General features: G+C 53.5%; 1 protein-coding gene across 2 annotated transcripts in view; it reads left to right on the top strand.

Moving 5' to 3' along the window:
* Positions 1–1,396: 1,396 nt before the first annotated feature.
* Positions 1,397–16,575, top strand: part of ASTN2 (astrotactin 2) — a 370,596-nt gene continuing 355,417 nt past the window's right edge. The window contains exon 1 of one of the 2 annotated variants that reach the window (XM_086625404.1): positions 1,397–1,721. In XM_086625404.1, the coding sequence (XP_086481530.1) occupies positions 1,397–1,721 (325 nt within the window). Of the gene's footprint in view, positions 1,726–16,575 lie in introns of both variants that reach the window. The other variant, XM_086625403.1, reaches the window with a different exon arrangement.

The raw sequence follows: 16,575 nt of genomic DNA, 5'->3' as shown, positions 1-16,575 counted from the left end.
AGCAGGGACTGGCCCCCCAGGAACAGGGCTTGAGCTGTTTGTTTGCTGGATTTCACGTTCTTTGCCATTCTGCCCTTGTTGTGGTTTTGATGACCTAGGTATCTCAGAAGGCTGTTTTGCCTCAATAGGCATGTGATGATTTGATCTTAATTAGTTTGTGGAAATAATATAAGCTTGAGCTTTAAGTGTGCTTTGTTAGGGTTTTGACATCTTCTTTTATGTGTACATCTACAAATAAAATCAGGTAGATTAGCAGTCACTAGGAAATTGTTGTTGTGAGTCACTGACTCAACCACCGTAGGCTGCCTCTCCTCATCTCGGTTAGTCATGCCCGACGTGTGCAGGAGTTCACGAGGCTCTGGGGCTGGGGTTAACCCCGTCCCTTTTGCCCGCAGGGACACGGTTTGCCTCCAACCCAACCGTCATCATTCCAGCTTCCCCGTTGGAAGAGCCATTTGGCTCCATCACGGCTCAAGACAGAGCGTGAGCCAAAACCACGGCGGCAGAGCTCATCTGGTTTGTCTTCAAGCATGAACGCCCGCCCTCAGGTGGCACCGGGGCATCCGTGCGATGGACAGATATAGGAATATGTGATCAGACCTCAGCATCATTTATTCTTCTGGCTCCTGTTTAAATGCTGGCTGCTAAAGACCAGGTCTAAAATCTTTACTATAAGTCACCAGTTTGTCTCCTTTGCCACTGCATGCCAATTTCGTGTGCCCCAACCACTTGGAGGTACCTGTTCACTTATGAAAGGTCAATAACTAGTAAAATCTCATGGGAAACGTATTTCTGTGCTGTTGTACTCCGGCAGTTACTAAAAGGAAGGAGTAGCCTGCAGGTATGGGTGGCGATGAGCGAGATCCCATTGCCAGACGGGGAAGACGTGGAAGGGAAACCGGGATTTCGTGGATAAGGGCAGCGGCGATGCAGGAGCACCCTGGCAGCAGAGGGGGAGCGCAGGCCGGAGGAGCGGAGGATGGGGAAGAGGGCACCAGGGCCGTGAGGGCCGATGGGCCGGTGCCGAGCCGGACGCCGGAGAAGCGGAGGGGCCGGCACAGGTAGCGCGGGGCCGGGGCCGTGAATGGCGTTGCAGTCCCAGGGCGAGCGCCGTGCCAGGGCAGCCCGGGGCGGGTTCAGCCCGGGGCGCTGCCCGACCGCCGCTCTGCCCCCGCGGGCAGCGGGCAGGGTCCGTCGGCCGCCGGGGAGCGGCAGAGGGTCCCCGGAACGGCGATTCGGCGGCGGCAGCGGGCGGGGGGCGGCGGCGGGGCGGGCCGGGAGGCGGAGCCGGGCGGCGGCGGCGGCGGCGGGCTGGGGCGGCTCAGTGCGCCTGGCTCCGCTCGCCTCCCCTTGCCTCGCCTCGCCGCGGCTCCCCTGCGCCTGGCTCCGGCCCGGCATGGCCGCTCCGCCGCGCCGCCCCCGCTCCGCCGCGCCGCCCCCGCTGCTGCTGCTGCTGCTGCTGCTGCTGCTGCCGCCGGTGATGCTGGGCGGCGGGCCCGGCGCGGCGGCGTCGCGGGAGCCCCCCGGTCCGTGCCGAGTGAAGACGGTGACGGTGTCCACGCTGCCGGTGCTCCGCGAGAACGATATCAGCTGGAGCGGCGCCCCGCCGCCCGCCGCCGCCGCCGACTCCCGCTTGCTGCTCTTCGTCCGCAGCGAGCTGCCCGGCCGCGTCGCCGTGCAGGACGACCTGGACAACACCGAGCTGCCCTTCTTCACCCTCGGTAGGTGCCCGCCCCGCTTCCCCCGCCGCGTCCCGTCCCGTCCCGCCGATATTCCATCCCCCCCTCCGCCCCCGGCCCGCACCTCCCCGGGTCGCGGAGCATCCCGGTGCGGGCAGCCGGCTCCGGGCTGTCACCCTGCTGCGGTGGGATTTCTGTTCCGCTCCCGCCCCTTATCGTGGGCAGCCTGGTTGTGTTTTGGAGCGCTCTAACGCTGCCCTTGCTGCGCCGTGCGGTTTTGGGGGGGATTTTTGTTGTTTTTTTTTCGCTGCTGGGGAGGGATTTTTTAGCAGGGCCTGGGGGCTGCTGCCTTTTAAAAACCCTGGGAGTAAAGCGTCTGTGCTCAGGCTATAAAGTGATGGGTGCTGCCTCTTGTGCTCCAACTTGAACGCTCAGCCCCGGAGGAGGGACCGCCGAGCTCTGGGAGAACGGCAGAGGCTGTTTTTCTAGCCAGAGCTTAATTTTATAAATGCTTCGTCTTAATTCTCGAAGCTCGCTCTCGCTTCACGCACAACTCCAGCGCCTGGTCTGTGGCGAACGCCTGCGGACTTTCCTTCCCTCTCGGCTGTCGTGGGAAGGGGGATGGGACTGGAAATAATTCTGTTGTCGTACGTTCGTCTTGGTCCCTGATCCTGGTGTCTCGGATGGGGTGCTCGAACTGCCTCTCGTCACTTTTATCCTTTTTTGTGCTCTAATCAGCCCGGGGACCCTCCAAGGGACCTGTTCAGAATGCCGTATGGGCAGCGCGGTGTTTACTCTGCCAGGTCACCGAAGGTTTTTTGTTGATCTGTTCTTTATCTACCAGCTTTCTTGCTTTTCCGTGTCTGAACCTCGGATAATTCGAGTACCTGCATGACTTCGGGTCTGAGATACTGCCTGACATCGCTGAGTTGTGGCTTCCAGCACATCGCCCTGTGTGCATGAGGGATGTCGAGGTGTGCCCGGGTGCGGGCTGACCTGGTGGGCATCTGTGGCAAGTCCCTTCCCATACCTTGTGGAAGTGACTACCTTTCACTAGCGCCGTGTGCCAGGGTAGGAAAATGACGGGCTGTGTCTCCCGGTCCTGTCATTTTACCTTTGGTGAAGCTTTCTTGTAGCAAGAGCCTATAATAAATAAGTTGATGATACTTCTTGAGCCTCTTGGGTTCTGGCTTTGCAGTGTGGCTTCCTTAGACGCGGTTGGTCAACCACAAAAATCCCAAACAAACCAGATACTCTGTTTCAAGTAATAAAAGTGAAAAATCGAAGGTTTGATGCAGTAGGAATGACTTTTACCTTGTAGTGATTAAAAGTAACAAGAAGTTTCATGGTTCACCGAGTTGAATTTTCAGATTAGAGTACAGTTTCTTCAGGGACTGGGTGCGAATTGCGCACTGATCTAAATATATCAGAAAGCAAAGAAACCCCTCTGTGTGTAGCTTAGGTAATCGCTCAAGTTGGAGGAGAGAAATTTGTCTTGATAGATCAGAGACATGATCTTGTATAGCGAATCCTGTTTCTGTGGGTGACTGCAGATAAAGAGACCATGTCTTGGGTCTAAAAAATTCTCTGGGATATAGGTTATGCGTGTACTCTTGAATATGTAGCATGTCTCTTGCAAAACTGTGGGTTTTTTTGTGCTCCTTCATGGACAAAAGACCCCAAAACATCCCCTCCTGTTCCTGTGAACCCACAGGCATCAGACAGATTGAAAGATAAATGGAAGCTTTGCCCATGGTGGGATGGCTTCATCACTGTCCTGAAATTAATCAGCACATTGCCTCCAGAGAAGGTAAAACACTTGTCCTTCCCCAAGGTCTAGCTCATGAATTGCTGTGGATGCTCTGATATTTCAAATATGTTGCATTTCTTCAAGTCTCCTGGTGTGGTAACTGAGTCTCGCTCGCAGTTAACTCTTTTCTGGGAGAGTGCTTTAGAGGATTTCTGCTGGCTTGTTTCTCTAGCACAGGAAGTAGTGCTGGAGTTCTCTGTAGTGTTTTTTCCCCACCACGTCCTTTTCTAAGTTCATCAGTGGTTGGGAACCTGGGAGATGCTGCTGCCTCGCAGTGGGCTCTTGGAGGTGAGAATCACATTATGTGTGGGAGGCTGGTTGAATGGCTTTGGAATGACAGGGGGCAGGGATTGCTTTAAGCTCTGGCTTCTCTTTGCCCAAATCTTCCGTAGCCCTTATCGTTAGCTGATTTCTGATGCTTGCGTGTATTTATGCGCGTTTCTGAACATATTTAGTGGCTGGCTGGGCCTGAGCTCAGGAGGACATGTAAGAGCTGACGTTCTGCTCATTGCAGATACATTGAGGGCTCCAAAATGTCTTAGAGTCCAGGCTCTTGCTGCTGGCAAACACCGCGTTCTGACCTCGTGGTGGTGAGGATGTGGGAGGAAGACCTCTGAAAGCACACACCTCTGGACAGCCACCCTGACTGGCATCCTGGAGAGAGTTTTGAAAAGAAAAAAAAAAAAGCAAAGCATAAAGCAGGCAGAGATGAGTCCTGGTGCGGGTGCTATGGACTCTGAAGTGAAATAAGTTGAGAAGAAATTGAAGCCACCTTCTTCTGCTGGGCTCAAAAGTCTTTCCAGGCCAGGAAGTGCGAAATAAAACGTTGCCTTGCTCGGTGGTGATGAGTTTGGCTAAGTGCTGTGGCTAAGGCAGGCAGTCTGTAGTCCTAGGCCTGCTCAGTAACTCTCAGCTTAATAAGTCTCCCGACACTGGAGTGGTTCCTGCGCCTCTTGTTTCTCCTTTGCGTTAGAGGAGGATGGGGCATCTGTAGCTAAAGGCTGGCGGGTGCCACAGCCTTTTCTGCAGCAGTGTGAAACTTCTGCTGGTTCTTTTTAAGGGCAGACCAAGTTAAAATGGGCTGAGGAGACAGATGCTCTGAGCCGGTGGCTGGTACAAAGCACACGCAGTGCTCTGTGTCCTTTTCCTTTAAAGGATTCCTCCTTGTAGAGAGGAAGCAACTTCTGTTCGCTGACAGCATGAGATTTTATTCACTTAAGTAGTGAGAGCTTGCAGGGTTGCATCCCTGCCTGCCGAGGAAGCCTGGTCTGCAGGAGCTGCTGCACGACAGAGATGGAAGGAGAAAGCAGCACTAGAAAATCCTGACCTCGGCCCCACGGCTCAGGAGCAGCAGGACCAGCTGCTTGCTTGCCTGCGTGAGCCGTGGGTGCCACGGGAAGCACACGGGAACCTGCTGGAGGGTGGTGGGAGCCCGGAGCTGCTGGGCGGGCAGCAGCTCTGCTGGGAGCCCCGCGTGGGATGGGTCCAGCCTGCACACAGCCTGCTGCACGCGGGTGGGGATGCTGGGAGGGAACGGTTTCGTCCTCTCCCGACGGAGGTGGAAAACTTTTTTTCCTCATGGCAGCCTTCCTGGGCTGCAGAGGGGAACCTGCTGCCCACACACCCATCGGCAGCTCTAGTTTGCCCAGTGTCCCTTCTTCAGTGGGTGTCTCAGTTTCTGTATTTCTTACACCTCGGTTTATTTTATCTCTTTTGTGTTGGAGATAAGAAGGATGTTTCTCCCCCTACCCCCTGGTTACGTTACAATAAAATTACCCAGCAAAGCACAGTGGTGGCAGGAAATGACAAACGTAACTTTGCCACCAGTGCGTTAGGAATTGCTGTGCATCTCCTTTCCTGAAAAAGCATCCTGCCCTTTCCTTCACCTTGGATACAACTGACGCTTTGCGGTATTTCCCCCCCCCCCCTCTAATTCTTCTAGTGTTATGCTGGCAAATGGTGCAGCCTATCATTGACTTTATTCTTGTACAATGAGGTCTCTCTGAGGTATGTGTCTTGATTTAGTCAGCAGCCATGTGTTCTGTACAATAGCTGCTCCGCGAGCGGCGTAGCCTGCTTGAAGTGCAATTCAGGGAACGAAGCAGTTCGCTTCCGAGCTAATTTAGATGAGCTTTGTCTATGTGTGAGCAGATATATATAGAGGAGAGAGAAGGAAAGATGCAGAGGGATTTTCACCGCTGCTCTTACCGGGTAGTGGCTTACGTAAGAACGGTTTACTACACGCTTCTCACAAATGGCTCTAATGAATGCTGTTTGACGGGCGGCTGTGGTGCTACAAGGTGCCGTTTCGGTGGTTGTCACAAAAGGTGCTCGTGCATCTGCATTACTGGTGTCCCACTGCGTCCCCTGTGCGTGGCTGGTGATTATCCCCCACTTCTCGGAGCTGAGCAGCTTCTCCATCTCCATCCACAGTTCAGTGCCACTTTTATCTTCTTTCTCAACTTTTCCTGAAGCCATCTTGTACACTTGAGCTTCTTCTCTTTAGGGTGAGAACGCATTAAAATAAAGGAAAGCACTTGGTTCCCTGTGGATTGTTTGAATTTATGACTTTTTCTGCAAACACTTGAGCAGGGTTTTGCCACCTTTGCTTTCATGGACATCTCCCATTTTGGCAGAGCGGAGTGGAGAGGCTGGAGGGTTACCCGGACAGTGTGGGTGTGACTGAAGATTTTTGATGCCGCTGTTCAGAATCACCATCCTTTGCTTTGAGTTGGTCTGTGAGATCTGGAGCAGCATCGCGTGGGTAGCAGAAGGAGAGCACAGCAGGTGTGAGACCTGCTGCTTGGGCCATGGTGTCTAAGAACTGGGTTGTCTCTGCAGAGAGAAGCAGATGACCAAAGTTTGGTTTCAACACCTCACTTTTCTGTTTACTACCTCCTGCTAGACTTGAAGAGCTGCACTGCACATATGGCCAGAGGTTTAGTTAATCAAATTTTGGGTTTTTTTTTTAGTTTATTTTTCTTTTTCTGGCTGTTCCCAAGGCAGTCCAAAATGTAAAGAGTTGCATCTTCCATGAGGCAAGTGGAGGGAGCCAAAAAGCCCCAGCAAGGTGGTACAGTGAAGATGAGATGTGTTGATGGGCTCCTTGGGATGGGGAGCAGGGGGGATGCAGACCTGACAGCCGGGGATGCTTTCCTTCCCCTTCGTGCCCATCCACAGCCGTGCATGGCCGTGGGGTCTGGGCCAGGGCCCCAGTGGTAGGGGCTGCCTGGGGAGGGTGTAGGAAAGAGAGAAAACCTTTGGGTAGTGATTTCCTCCCCTCCTTGCCTGAAGCTGTATCGTTACTTAAGCTTTCCAGGCCGTTGTGTTCTTGTAGTTGGAAGCAAGAAGAGCCTGGCTGGGGCTGAGGTTGCACTGGGGACGTGGGTCCTGAGCCCGAGACCTGCCAGCCATGGTTGCAGGAGAGGTGAGCTCTGTGGCACCCGGAAAGGCTGGAGGCACAAAATGCCCGTGAAAACGGGTCACTCCTCAGGTGGCCGCTTCCCTCCCCAAGGGCAAAGTTGGACGTGGCTCGTCCAGCACAGCGGGGTGTGGACTTGCAGGGATTTCGCTTCATCTCGGAGGTTTTCTGGGGTGAAAATCCCAGTTAAAACTGGGAGTCTGTAATGGAGTGGCAGGCTGTACTCGGGGAGTTGCTGCTTTCCAAGAGTACCCGCGTTGACCAGCTAGTGGCAACAGAAGATTAACTATAGAGAGAGGAGCTGGTTTTCCGCAGCTGAGCTGTCAGGCTGGAGGAGTGGGAGGAGGCTGGCTACTGGGGGTCCCCTCTGCTCCCCCCTTCATCCCAGGCGACAGCGGCAGTTTTTCCATTATGCCGGTGTGCCAGAGATCTTTATTGCTTTTTTTGCTGGAGGAAAAAACATGCTTTTCTTCAGAGTTAGGTGAGGAGTTTGCATTCTTCCTTGGGGGCTGGGGAGGCAAGTGGCTTCCGAGTGCCACCACGCAGATGGACGTTACCTCCAAAACTTGCTGCCTTTTCCTTTCTAAGCCCTAAAAGTGTGATGGATAAGCCTTGGTACTGCCTCGGTGATGTGCGATGTTGGCTCTGTGAAACTGGGCTGAGCCCTTGGGCTTTCCTGCTGTAACAGGAGTTCAGGCGCGGGACTGGCTGGGTCAGGAGGACGGATTGATGCCACTTGTGGGAACGGTGAGGTATTGATCTTATGCTACCTCGACATATATGTTAGCAGTCATAGGTGGCTTGAGAAATACCTACCATGGCATCAAATGCCTTGTGGAGTGTGAGGGTAGGCTGGGGTTGGAGACTGAAAGGAGAAGGGAGGAAAATAGAAATGCCGTGATTGAAGCTTTTCATCATCTGTAATGCCCACAGGAGAGCTCGTGTTGGGAATGTCCTTCTGTGGTTGCAGCCACCCGAAATGGGGAATGGTGAGCCTCAGCTGGTCTTCCCTTGCTGCTTCTCAGTCCTGCCCCTGTTGCTACCTGCGCAGTGGGTGCCGGCGTCGAGCAGAGATGTGTCTCGTGCGTAACCAGCTTAAGAAATGGTGCCACTTAAAAAAATTGAATGCTTGTGCCGCTGCTTGGGTCTCAGCTAATGTGGTTAAGGTTTCCAGTGTCCAGACAGTATGGAGACACTTAATGATATTGAAGAAGCAGAATGGCATGCGGAGGGGACAAGCAATGATCTTGGCTGCCTGCATCTGCACTGGCTGGGAGAGGCTTGATGCATGTCCCCTGGGAAGGAGGCAGGTTGAGGGGGAAAAAAAATCACAGAATAAATTATTTTGGCCCATCAATGCCTTTGGACATCTTCCCTGTATGCTGTGCAAGAAGCCCTGCTCTTGACTGCATCCAACGTGCGTCTCCTGCTGTGGTGCAGGGAGGAAGGAGGGATTCCTTGCAGGAGGAGGTTGGGCTGTGACTGCTTGCGAGAAGATGGGGCAGATAAGATTTGGAGCCAGGGCTCTGCCTGTGGGCGAGGAGGAAGACAGGAGTACGAGTTCCCCTCTGTTTCTCATTATCTGTTCCCCACCAGTCTTGCACTGCTCCCTCAGTGCTTCCACTTCTCCCATCTCCATGCAAGACAAAGTCTGTATGAAACCACGACTGGCTTTGAAAGCAGCGGTGAAAGGGGAGAAATTTTCCATCAGCAGCATCAGCAGTAAAAGAGATTTTTTCCCAGTCACCCGGTAACTGCTGTATTTAGGAAGATTACGGAGCTGATGGTGTTGCTCCCAGGCATATGCATGGGAGCGATCCTGGTGGGAGAGGGAGGCAAGGGCCAGCCTGCTTGGCCGCCCGCAGCACGGTCTGCGTGGAGGTGACCTGGTGAAGGTTACAGTTATCTCTGCGTGGGGAGAGGAGACTCACTGTGCCAGAGAGGGGACCTGCCGGGCCGGGCACCTCGTGTGCACCGTCGTCTGCTCTTCTGCTGCGTGAGAATGGAACAGAAATTATGTCGCCGGCTACACTGACAAGATGCAGTGAGGAGCTGAGGCTTGCCCGTCCTTGAGTGGCGGAGGGCACCTGCCCTTTGGGGACAGCATGGTGATTTTAGAATCATAGAATCATAGAATGGTTTGGGTTGGAAGGAACCTCAAAGATCATCTAGTTCTAACCCCCCTGCCATGGGCAGGGACACCTTCCACTACACCAGGTTGCTCAAAGCCTCATGCAACCTGGCCTTGAACGCTTCCAGGGATGGAGCATCCACAACTCCTCTGGGCAACCTGTTCCAGTGCCTCACCACCCCCAGAGGGAAGAATTTCTTCCTTGCGTCTAATCAAAATCTCCCCTCTTTCAGTGTAAAACCATTGCCCCTTGCCCTTGTCAGAAGTCCCTCTCCAGCTTTCTCGTAGCCCCTTTAGGTACTGGAAGGCTGCTAGAAGATCTCCCCGGAGCCTTCTCTTCTCCAGCCCCAGATCCCTTTCTTTCCTTGGCTGTGTGAGATATGCCTGCAGAGAGGGGCTGCCCTGGCTGCAAGCACCCTAACTGTGAATGAGAAACCTCTCTCCTGAAAACCTACTGCCCTGGAACTGCCTGACTGGGGTGCAGAGTCTGGAGACACCAGGTTTGCCCCCAGCCCTGCTGTGGCCATGAGCATCCTCAAAGAGCTCAGCTGTGCCAACACCTTTGAGGCTTCAGTTCTTTTCCCTTTTTCCCCTCCTTTATATCTCACTGGAGGGGAGCGAGGTGGCCTTGCCTGCAGCTGGCTCTGCTGCGTGAGCTGGGCTCCCTGGCTGGCCCGGGGTGTCGGGGGAGTTTCTGGCTGCTACATGGGCTAAACAGAAAGCACCTGTGCCTCATCAAGACAGGTGCTGAGTCACGTTGGTCAGCCGGAGACCACGTGACCCATGGAGGCTTAAAGGCGGGGCACTCCCGAGAGGGAGTGGGGCAGTTCCCTCCTGGAGACTGGTGTGGTAGGAGCCCCTGGAGAGCAGTGTCTTGAAGCTCTCTGTTAGAAGCCTTTGATTGCGGTATAGACCTTTGGAGCGAAACAAGACCTTCTGATATACGAGGGGAATCACAACAACCTTCTGGGTTGTGATTCCTGAAGAACACGAGACCAGCGGTCTGCGACAACCAGTGACCTGCGGCAATTGGTGACCCCGATGTGATTCGTCGAAATGCGAGTAGACAAAAGATACAAAACCCAGCAAAGCTTGAGAAGCGGCAGAAGCTGTGGACCGACCTAGACACCTGGAACAAGGTGAGCCGTTGGGAGCTAAAAATGGGACAAAACTTCGTGAAGGAAAACCAGACCTTCACCTTCCTTAAATCTGCGGGAATGGCTGTGGGGGGTCAATATAAGTAATGAAGACTTATATAATTTACTTAACTGGGCAGCGGGACATGAAGACCTAGTTAGCCTTACTTTCACCTTTAACCTAGAACTTTGGAAAAGTTTGGGAGATAAGCTACTTTGTGAAGTAGTCCTTGGAAAAAAGGACTTAATCGATATCGACCTGCTGCGTACGTGGGGGGCCCTGGATAATATAATTCAAAAGGGGTTGGCAGAAGAGGAGGAAGATGAATTAACAGATTATGCATCAGCGAGCGAAGGGTATGAAGGAAACAACGAACTGTCTGAGGGAGGACTGGCCCCAGACAGTGTGGACAGCGAATTAGATATATCCTCACTGTTCACGGAGATCAACAAAGTTGCGGGGACTATGCAGGGACTCTGCCCCACCCTGCAGGAGATATTGGAGCGTCCCCCACCCTTTGCCCCAGCAGCCCCCCCTTCCTCCTCAGGATGTGTCACGCCTACGGCTCCGCCGCTTGATCTAATGGCCCCACCCCCGGCAACTTCATATCTGGCAACATATATGGCACAGGTACGAGCAATGCAGCCGTTATTAGTACGCCAGGCCGTGACAATGCTGCAAGGTGTATCCCAGCAGTTAGCAGCTGTAGTGGAGATGCTGCAACAGGCCATGACCCCCCTGCAGCAAAAGAAATTATAGAAGAAACCTCTGAGGCGAGTAACAGCTCAGCTGGGGAGCTACCACCGGTTTCTCGACTGAGGAAAAAGTCACCAAAACCCACCCGTTTAGTTGAACCAGACCCCCTGGGAGCCCCCACAGCAACAGCTCAGCCTCATGACCCAGTCCGTTTCTGGGATGAGGTTCGGATAAAAGCAGTAGAGGGTGGAGACTGGGACTTGGTCCAAGCTCTAGGGGTACCAGTTGATAATAAAGATTCGACTGCAACAGAAATGGGAGGAGGGCCCGGTGTATTTCCCGTAGAACTGGCCCTCCTGGGTTCCAACCAGCCCAATCAACACTTGGGCTGGTCCTGGAAAGTAATTCAAGATATGCAGAAAGTGGTAGCACGGTACGGAGCGAATTCTCCAGCAGTAACACAGTTATTACGGTTACTGAACTTAGAAGTACTAGTGCCATATGACTTCCAACATGTGGCTCAGGTGATGTTCCAGCCAGTACAGCGCTCCGTTTTCATGAATGTCTGGAGACAGCTGGCCGACCATCAGGCATTAGAGAACATCCACTTGCCCCAGGGTGACCCCTGCTACGCTGTAGGCACAGACGTATTAATGGGGACAGGTCACGTCTTTAGTAATCCGACAATCCAGGCGCAGTGGCATCCCCAGATTCTTGAGCAGGTCAAACAAATAGGGATGCAGGCCCTCATGCGCACAACAGAAATGGTGGAGCCCAAGGCAAGGTACTCCACGATCAAACAAGGGGTCAAGGAGCCTTTTCTACAATTTGTAGAGAGATTACAAGGGGCAATAGAAAAACAAATATATGACAATAAACTACGGGCACTGTTGACAAAACAGCTGGCAAAAGATAATGCCAACCCCGATTGTCGGAGAGTTATTGAAGTACTGCCGGGGGACCCCTCCCTAGAAGAAATGGTGATTGCATGTGCCAAAGTCGGGCCCGTAGAAAGCGAGATGACCACATTGGCCACTGCTCTAACTAAACAAAGATGTTATATTTGTGGGAGAATAGGTCATCTTGCCAAAAACTGCAAATCAAATGGCCGGCCGGGAAATAGCAGAAAGAGAAAGCGTGCACAGATGTCTTATGGTCCAGGCAAGCCCTTTGCGGGAACGCTGCAACAGCCGCAGACCAGTCCAGAAAAGACCCCTGAGGGTATGTTACGACAACCCTTTGCGGGAACACTGCAGCAGCCGCAGACCAGTCCAGAAAAGACTGCAGAGGGAATGTTAAAGCAGCTGGAAAAGCAGCCAGAACAGCCAGGGTGTATGTATCCAACATCATCAGAACAATGGATATATCCACCGCCAACGTGGTATGATAAAAAAATATAAGAATGACTTCCCCATGGTTTTTGACAAACGGCGATGAAAAACGGAATCAGAATGATGGAATTCCTAAGGCTTAGGCGTTTTTTCAAAAAAAGAAAGGGGGAATTGTCGGGGGAGTTTCTGGCTGCTACATGGGCTAAACAGAAAGCACCTGTGCCTCATCAAGACAGGTGCTGAGTCACGTTGGTCAGCCGGAGACCACGTGACCCATGGAGGCTTAAAGGCGGGGCACTCCCAAGAGGGAGTGGGGCAGTTCCCTCCTGGAGACTGGCGTGGTAGGAGCCCCTGGAGAGCAGTGTCTTGAAGCTCTCTGTTAGAAGCCTTTGATTGCGGTATAGACCTTTGGAGCGAAACAAGACCTTCCGATATACGAGGGGAATCACAACAACCTTCTGGGTTGTGATTCCTGAAGAACGTGAGACCAGCCGTCTGCGACAACCAGTGACCTGCGACACTGGGGGGCTGATGGCCACTGAGGTCCTTGCCCAACATGAGCTGACAGTGCCGAGCATGCCCGCAGCTGCAACTGTCCTGAGGCTGTTCACAGCCCATATCCTTCCCTTGCTACTCTTGCTGGTTCTTGAGCGACTGGTGTTGCAGGGAGCACAGCGCATCCCTAAAATACGGGATCAAGCAACAGAAAATAGGAGTTGGCAACAGCGTAGGAATTTCTTTTTCTTTTGCCTCTAGTCAGCTGCTCGGTAACATCAGCTTCTTGATGCGCGCTCCTGTGTCAGCAGTGTGCTGTGATGGCAAACGCGGGGCGAGTCGTGCGCGGGAGCAGGGAGAAGGGCTGGAGCAGAGTACGTTCACTGCAGCCCAGGACCAGGACCTGCTGCTTGTCTGGCCTGGCCAGGGAACACCAGGTCTGTCTGCTGGGGCTGGAGAGCCTCTGCCTCTGCTCGTGCTTCCATGTTGCTGTTGCTCTTGCTGCCTGGGGGTGTGATGGGAGCTGGGGTAAAAGTTGATGCTACTGACCTTATTAATGACTCATGCAATGCACATCCAGGGCAAGATCTGCTCTCTGGGGCAACTTCCCTCTTGGATGGGTTTTCTGGGGTGAAGGGGCTCCCAGGGCAGAGACTACCAGTTGTTCCCACGTCAGTCTCCGTTACTGAGTGCTGCCTCGCACAGGCTGCTCTGGGGGGGTGAAGGGAGATGGAAAACCCTTTGTCTTGGCTTGCTGAGTCTGAGCAGTCACCTGCATGGCAGGTTCAGCTGTGGGTGGTGGCCCTGGAGAGCTTTGGAGCTGGTTGGGACATCCTGATACATCCCTTTTCCTTTTATCCCCGGCACACTTCTTCCTTGTTCTTTGTATCTCTCATCTGTTTGAATTAGAGGGGTTTGTACTCTTTTTCCTGCCCTGTAACGTGCCCAGGGAATTCCTCCCAGGTTTCCCTGAAAAACTTCTTGTTGGCATCACAATCCTTGTTCCTCCACCTCTAATGTCTTAGGAAATGTGGACAAAGGGAGATGTCCAGGAGGGGTGAGGTGCTGGGAAGGTGATGCAAAAGGTGGACGCATGTTACCCTCCCTCTCTTCTGTGCCATCCAAACTGGACAAACTCGTGGTCAAGCTGTGTCCACAGAGTCATTTGTAGTATTTCAAGCATCAATTAGGCTTCCAAAAAAAGCAGAAACATTTTGTTCCCTCCCTCACAGGAACAGACAGGAGTTTGCAGGAGAGAGAGCCTGAGTCAAAGCAGCGCTCTTGGAGATGTGCTCATGGAGATGTGAACCAGCAAAGCCATGTGCTCATGGCTTTGCTGGTTCAGGCTCTGGTGAGATCTGGGATCCCCCAGCCCCAGGGCCACCCACTGGATGGGGTAAATGTCTCCCATCATCTTCTGTCTGGAGGAGGTGCTCAAGGTGGGCAGCTCAGGGTCCCAGGGTTTGCCAGCACTGGGTACCACGCTGGTAGGCTCAGCCCTTAGAATCATTGAGTAGTTTGGTTTGGAAGGAACCTTAAAGATCATCTAGTTCCAACCCCCCTGCCATGGGCAGGGACACCTTCCCCTCGATCAGGTTGCTCAAAGCCCCATCCAACCTGGCCTTGAACACTTCCAGGGATGGGGCAGCCACAACTTCTCTGGGCAACCTGTTCCAGTGCCTCATCACCCTCAGAAGGAAGAATTTCTTCCTTAGATCTAATCTAAATCTTCCCTCTTTAAAGCCATTACCCCTTGTCCTGTCACTATACACCCTTGTCCAAAGCCCCTCTCCATCTTTCTTGTAGCCCCTTTAGGTACGGGAAGGCTGCTAGAAGATCTCCCTGGAGCCTTCTCTTCTCCAGGCTGAACAGCCCCAACTCTCTCAGCCTGTCTTCATAGCAGAGGTGCTCCAGCCCTCAGATCATCTTTGTGTCCTCCCCTGGACCCGCTCCAACAGCTCCATGTCCTTCTGATGTTGAGGACCCCAGAGCTGAACCCATGGGAGCCTCCAGGCTCTTACTGGTGGCAGCCTTTGGGACAGGAGGCTGTGCGGTGGGACCAGCGGAAGAGGAGCTGATCACAGCAGAGGCATTTTGGGGACCCCGCAGGTGTGTTTGGGAGCGAGGCGCGTTGCAGGCTGAAGGCACATCCAGCAGTGATGACGGTGACCTTACCTGTGCAGGCGGGTCCTCGCCCGCCGTTGCTAGAAGGGCGCTGGATGCTCTGTCTGCCATGTTCACATCAGGGGCTTCGGCGTCTCTCATCCCGTGCGGAGTGGAGCGGAGGGAGGGCTGCAGGGGAGCATTCGTCACCTGGAGAGCCCCCGGGCTTCGGCTGCACTTTGTGTTCCAGCAATAAAACCGTGCTAGGAAATGTGTGCTGTAACAAAGCCTGTGGATATAATACATCCATATCGTACTGTACCTTTCATCTTGAAGGATTCCCAAGGAGCTTTACAAACCCGGAGCGCTGCAGCCTGCTGGGGTGACGATGCTATCGGTAAAGGCTGCGGTCTAATCTCGGCGGTAGCGCGTGTCCCCCCTGCTCCCCCTCGCAGGGGAACTTTAGGAAGCCTGATCTCGGACTAGTGCTGTGCCGGGTGCTTTCCTCTAAGCCTGAGTTTCTCGGGAGAAAAAGGAAAACCTTGTAGCTCTTTGTTACGCAAAACCAGTGAAGAAATATTCTTCCTGGGGCAGTAGGAGTGGGTGGGAATTACTTTTTGCGCAGCTTCAACAGCTTTGGATCTTGGCAGAAAGAGCGTTTGCAGGGGAACGTGCCCTCCGTGCGGCCCCGAGGAAGGGGATAATAACATTTGAGTGCTTGAGGGATTGCTCTGGGAAGGGGACTGCTGCCGGGGCAGCTCTGGGGAGGGAGACTGTAAATGTCTGCCCCAAATAGTGTGCCAGTCTTTTGTCACCCAGTGTCCCCTTCTGTCCCTTCAGAGAACAGTCCCTGAGCCCGCTGATGGCGTGTCCACCTCCCGCAGCCTTTGGCAACATCTGGGCTGCTGCTGTGTCCCACCGCCCACAGGGTGGGCACAGGGAGGGGCGAGGCAGCCCCTGCCTCCGTCGCCTTGGTGGTCTCCAGCTCTGACTGGGATTATTTTTGTCTGCCCCCAGCTTACCTGGAGCGGTGGGGGTGGTGAGAGGCATCTGAAGCTGCTGTCAATGGTGGCAGAGCCTAAAATATCCAAGCTACGAGTGGGATAAGGGGCACTGATCGAAGCTGTCATCAGAGGCGCATGCTGGAGCAGCGGAGGTTAGCTCCAGTCTATTTTTGTTTTAAGTGGTACACACTTAGCCTGTTTTGTTGAGCAGTTTGTTTATGGGATATATTTTCCCATCCTGTGTAGCTCCTCAAATGTATGCTATAAACAAACTGTAAAATCAAAAGCAGCCACGTAAACGTGGTCCCGTTAAACACATGGTGCCACTGGGGCTGAGGTGCTGCCAGCCTGGGCTCCTCGATGAAGGAGACAACACACCAGCAAGGGAGTTTATTTTGTCCTGTTTGAGTATGGGAATTGCAGTGAGTGGCCCTGGGATGGAGCAGGGACCCCTCAAAAGCACGCCAGCCTTTTTGTCCATTTGCTCTTCCATCGGAGGCTCCGAGCCTTCTTCTCATGCTCGTCCCCAAGGAGCATGGATGTTGCCACCTGCAGCTCCTTTGGCTTTGTCTCCTTCCCTGGACCCCATCAAGATAGTTCCTCAGGCCACCAGGAATGGGACATGGTGTTGCTGACGTAGTTCATGAATCCCGGCTGTTAAGAGCCTTCAATATTGATTGAATTTCAAAGAAGCAATGGAGATTTGTGGTCCTTCTTACTGCAGTTGTTGCAGTTTCATGCCTTGTACTGGATCAACAGCCATGTGTT

The sequence above is a fragment of the Tauraco erythrolophus genome, chromosome 22 (genome assembly GCF_009769465.1).
Source record: "Tauraco erythrolophus isolate bTauEry1 chromosome 22, bTauEry1.pri, whole genome shotgun sequence".
Taxonomy (NCBI): domain Eukaryota; kingdom Metazoa; phylum Chordata; class Aves; order Musophagiformes; family Musophagidae; genus Tauraco; species Tauraco erythrolophus.
This window is presented reverse-complemented; position numbering and strand designations above follow the sequence as displayed.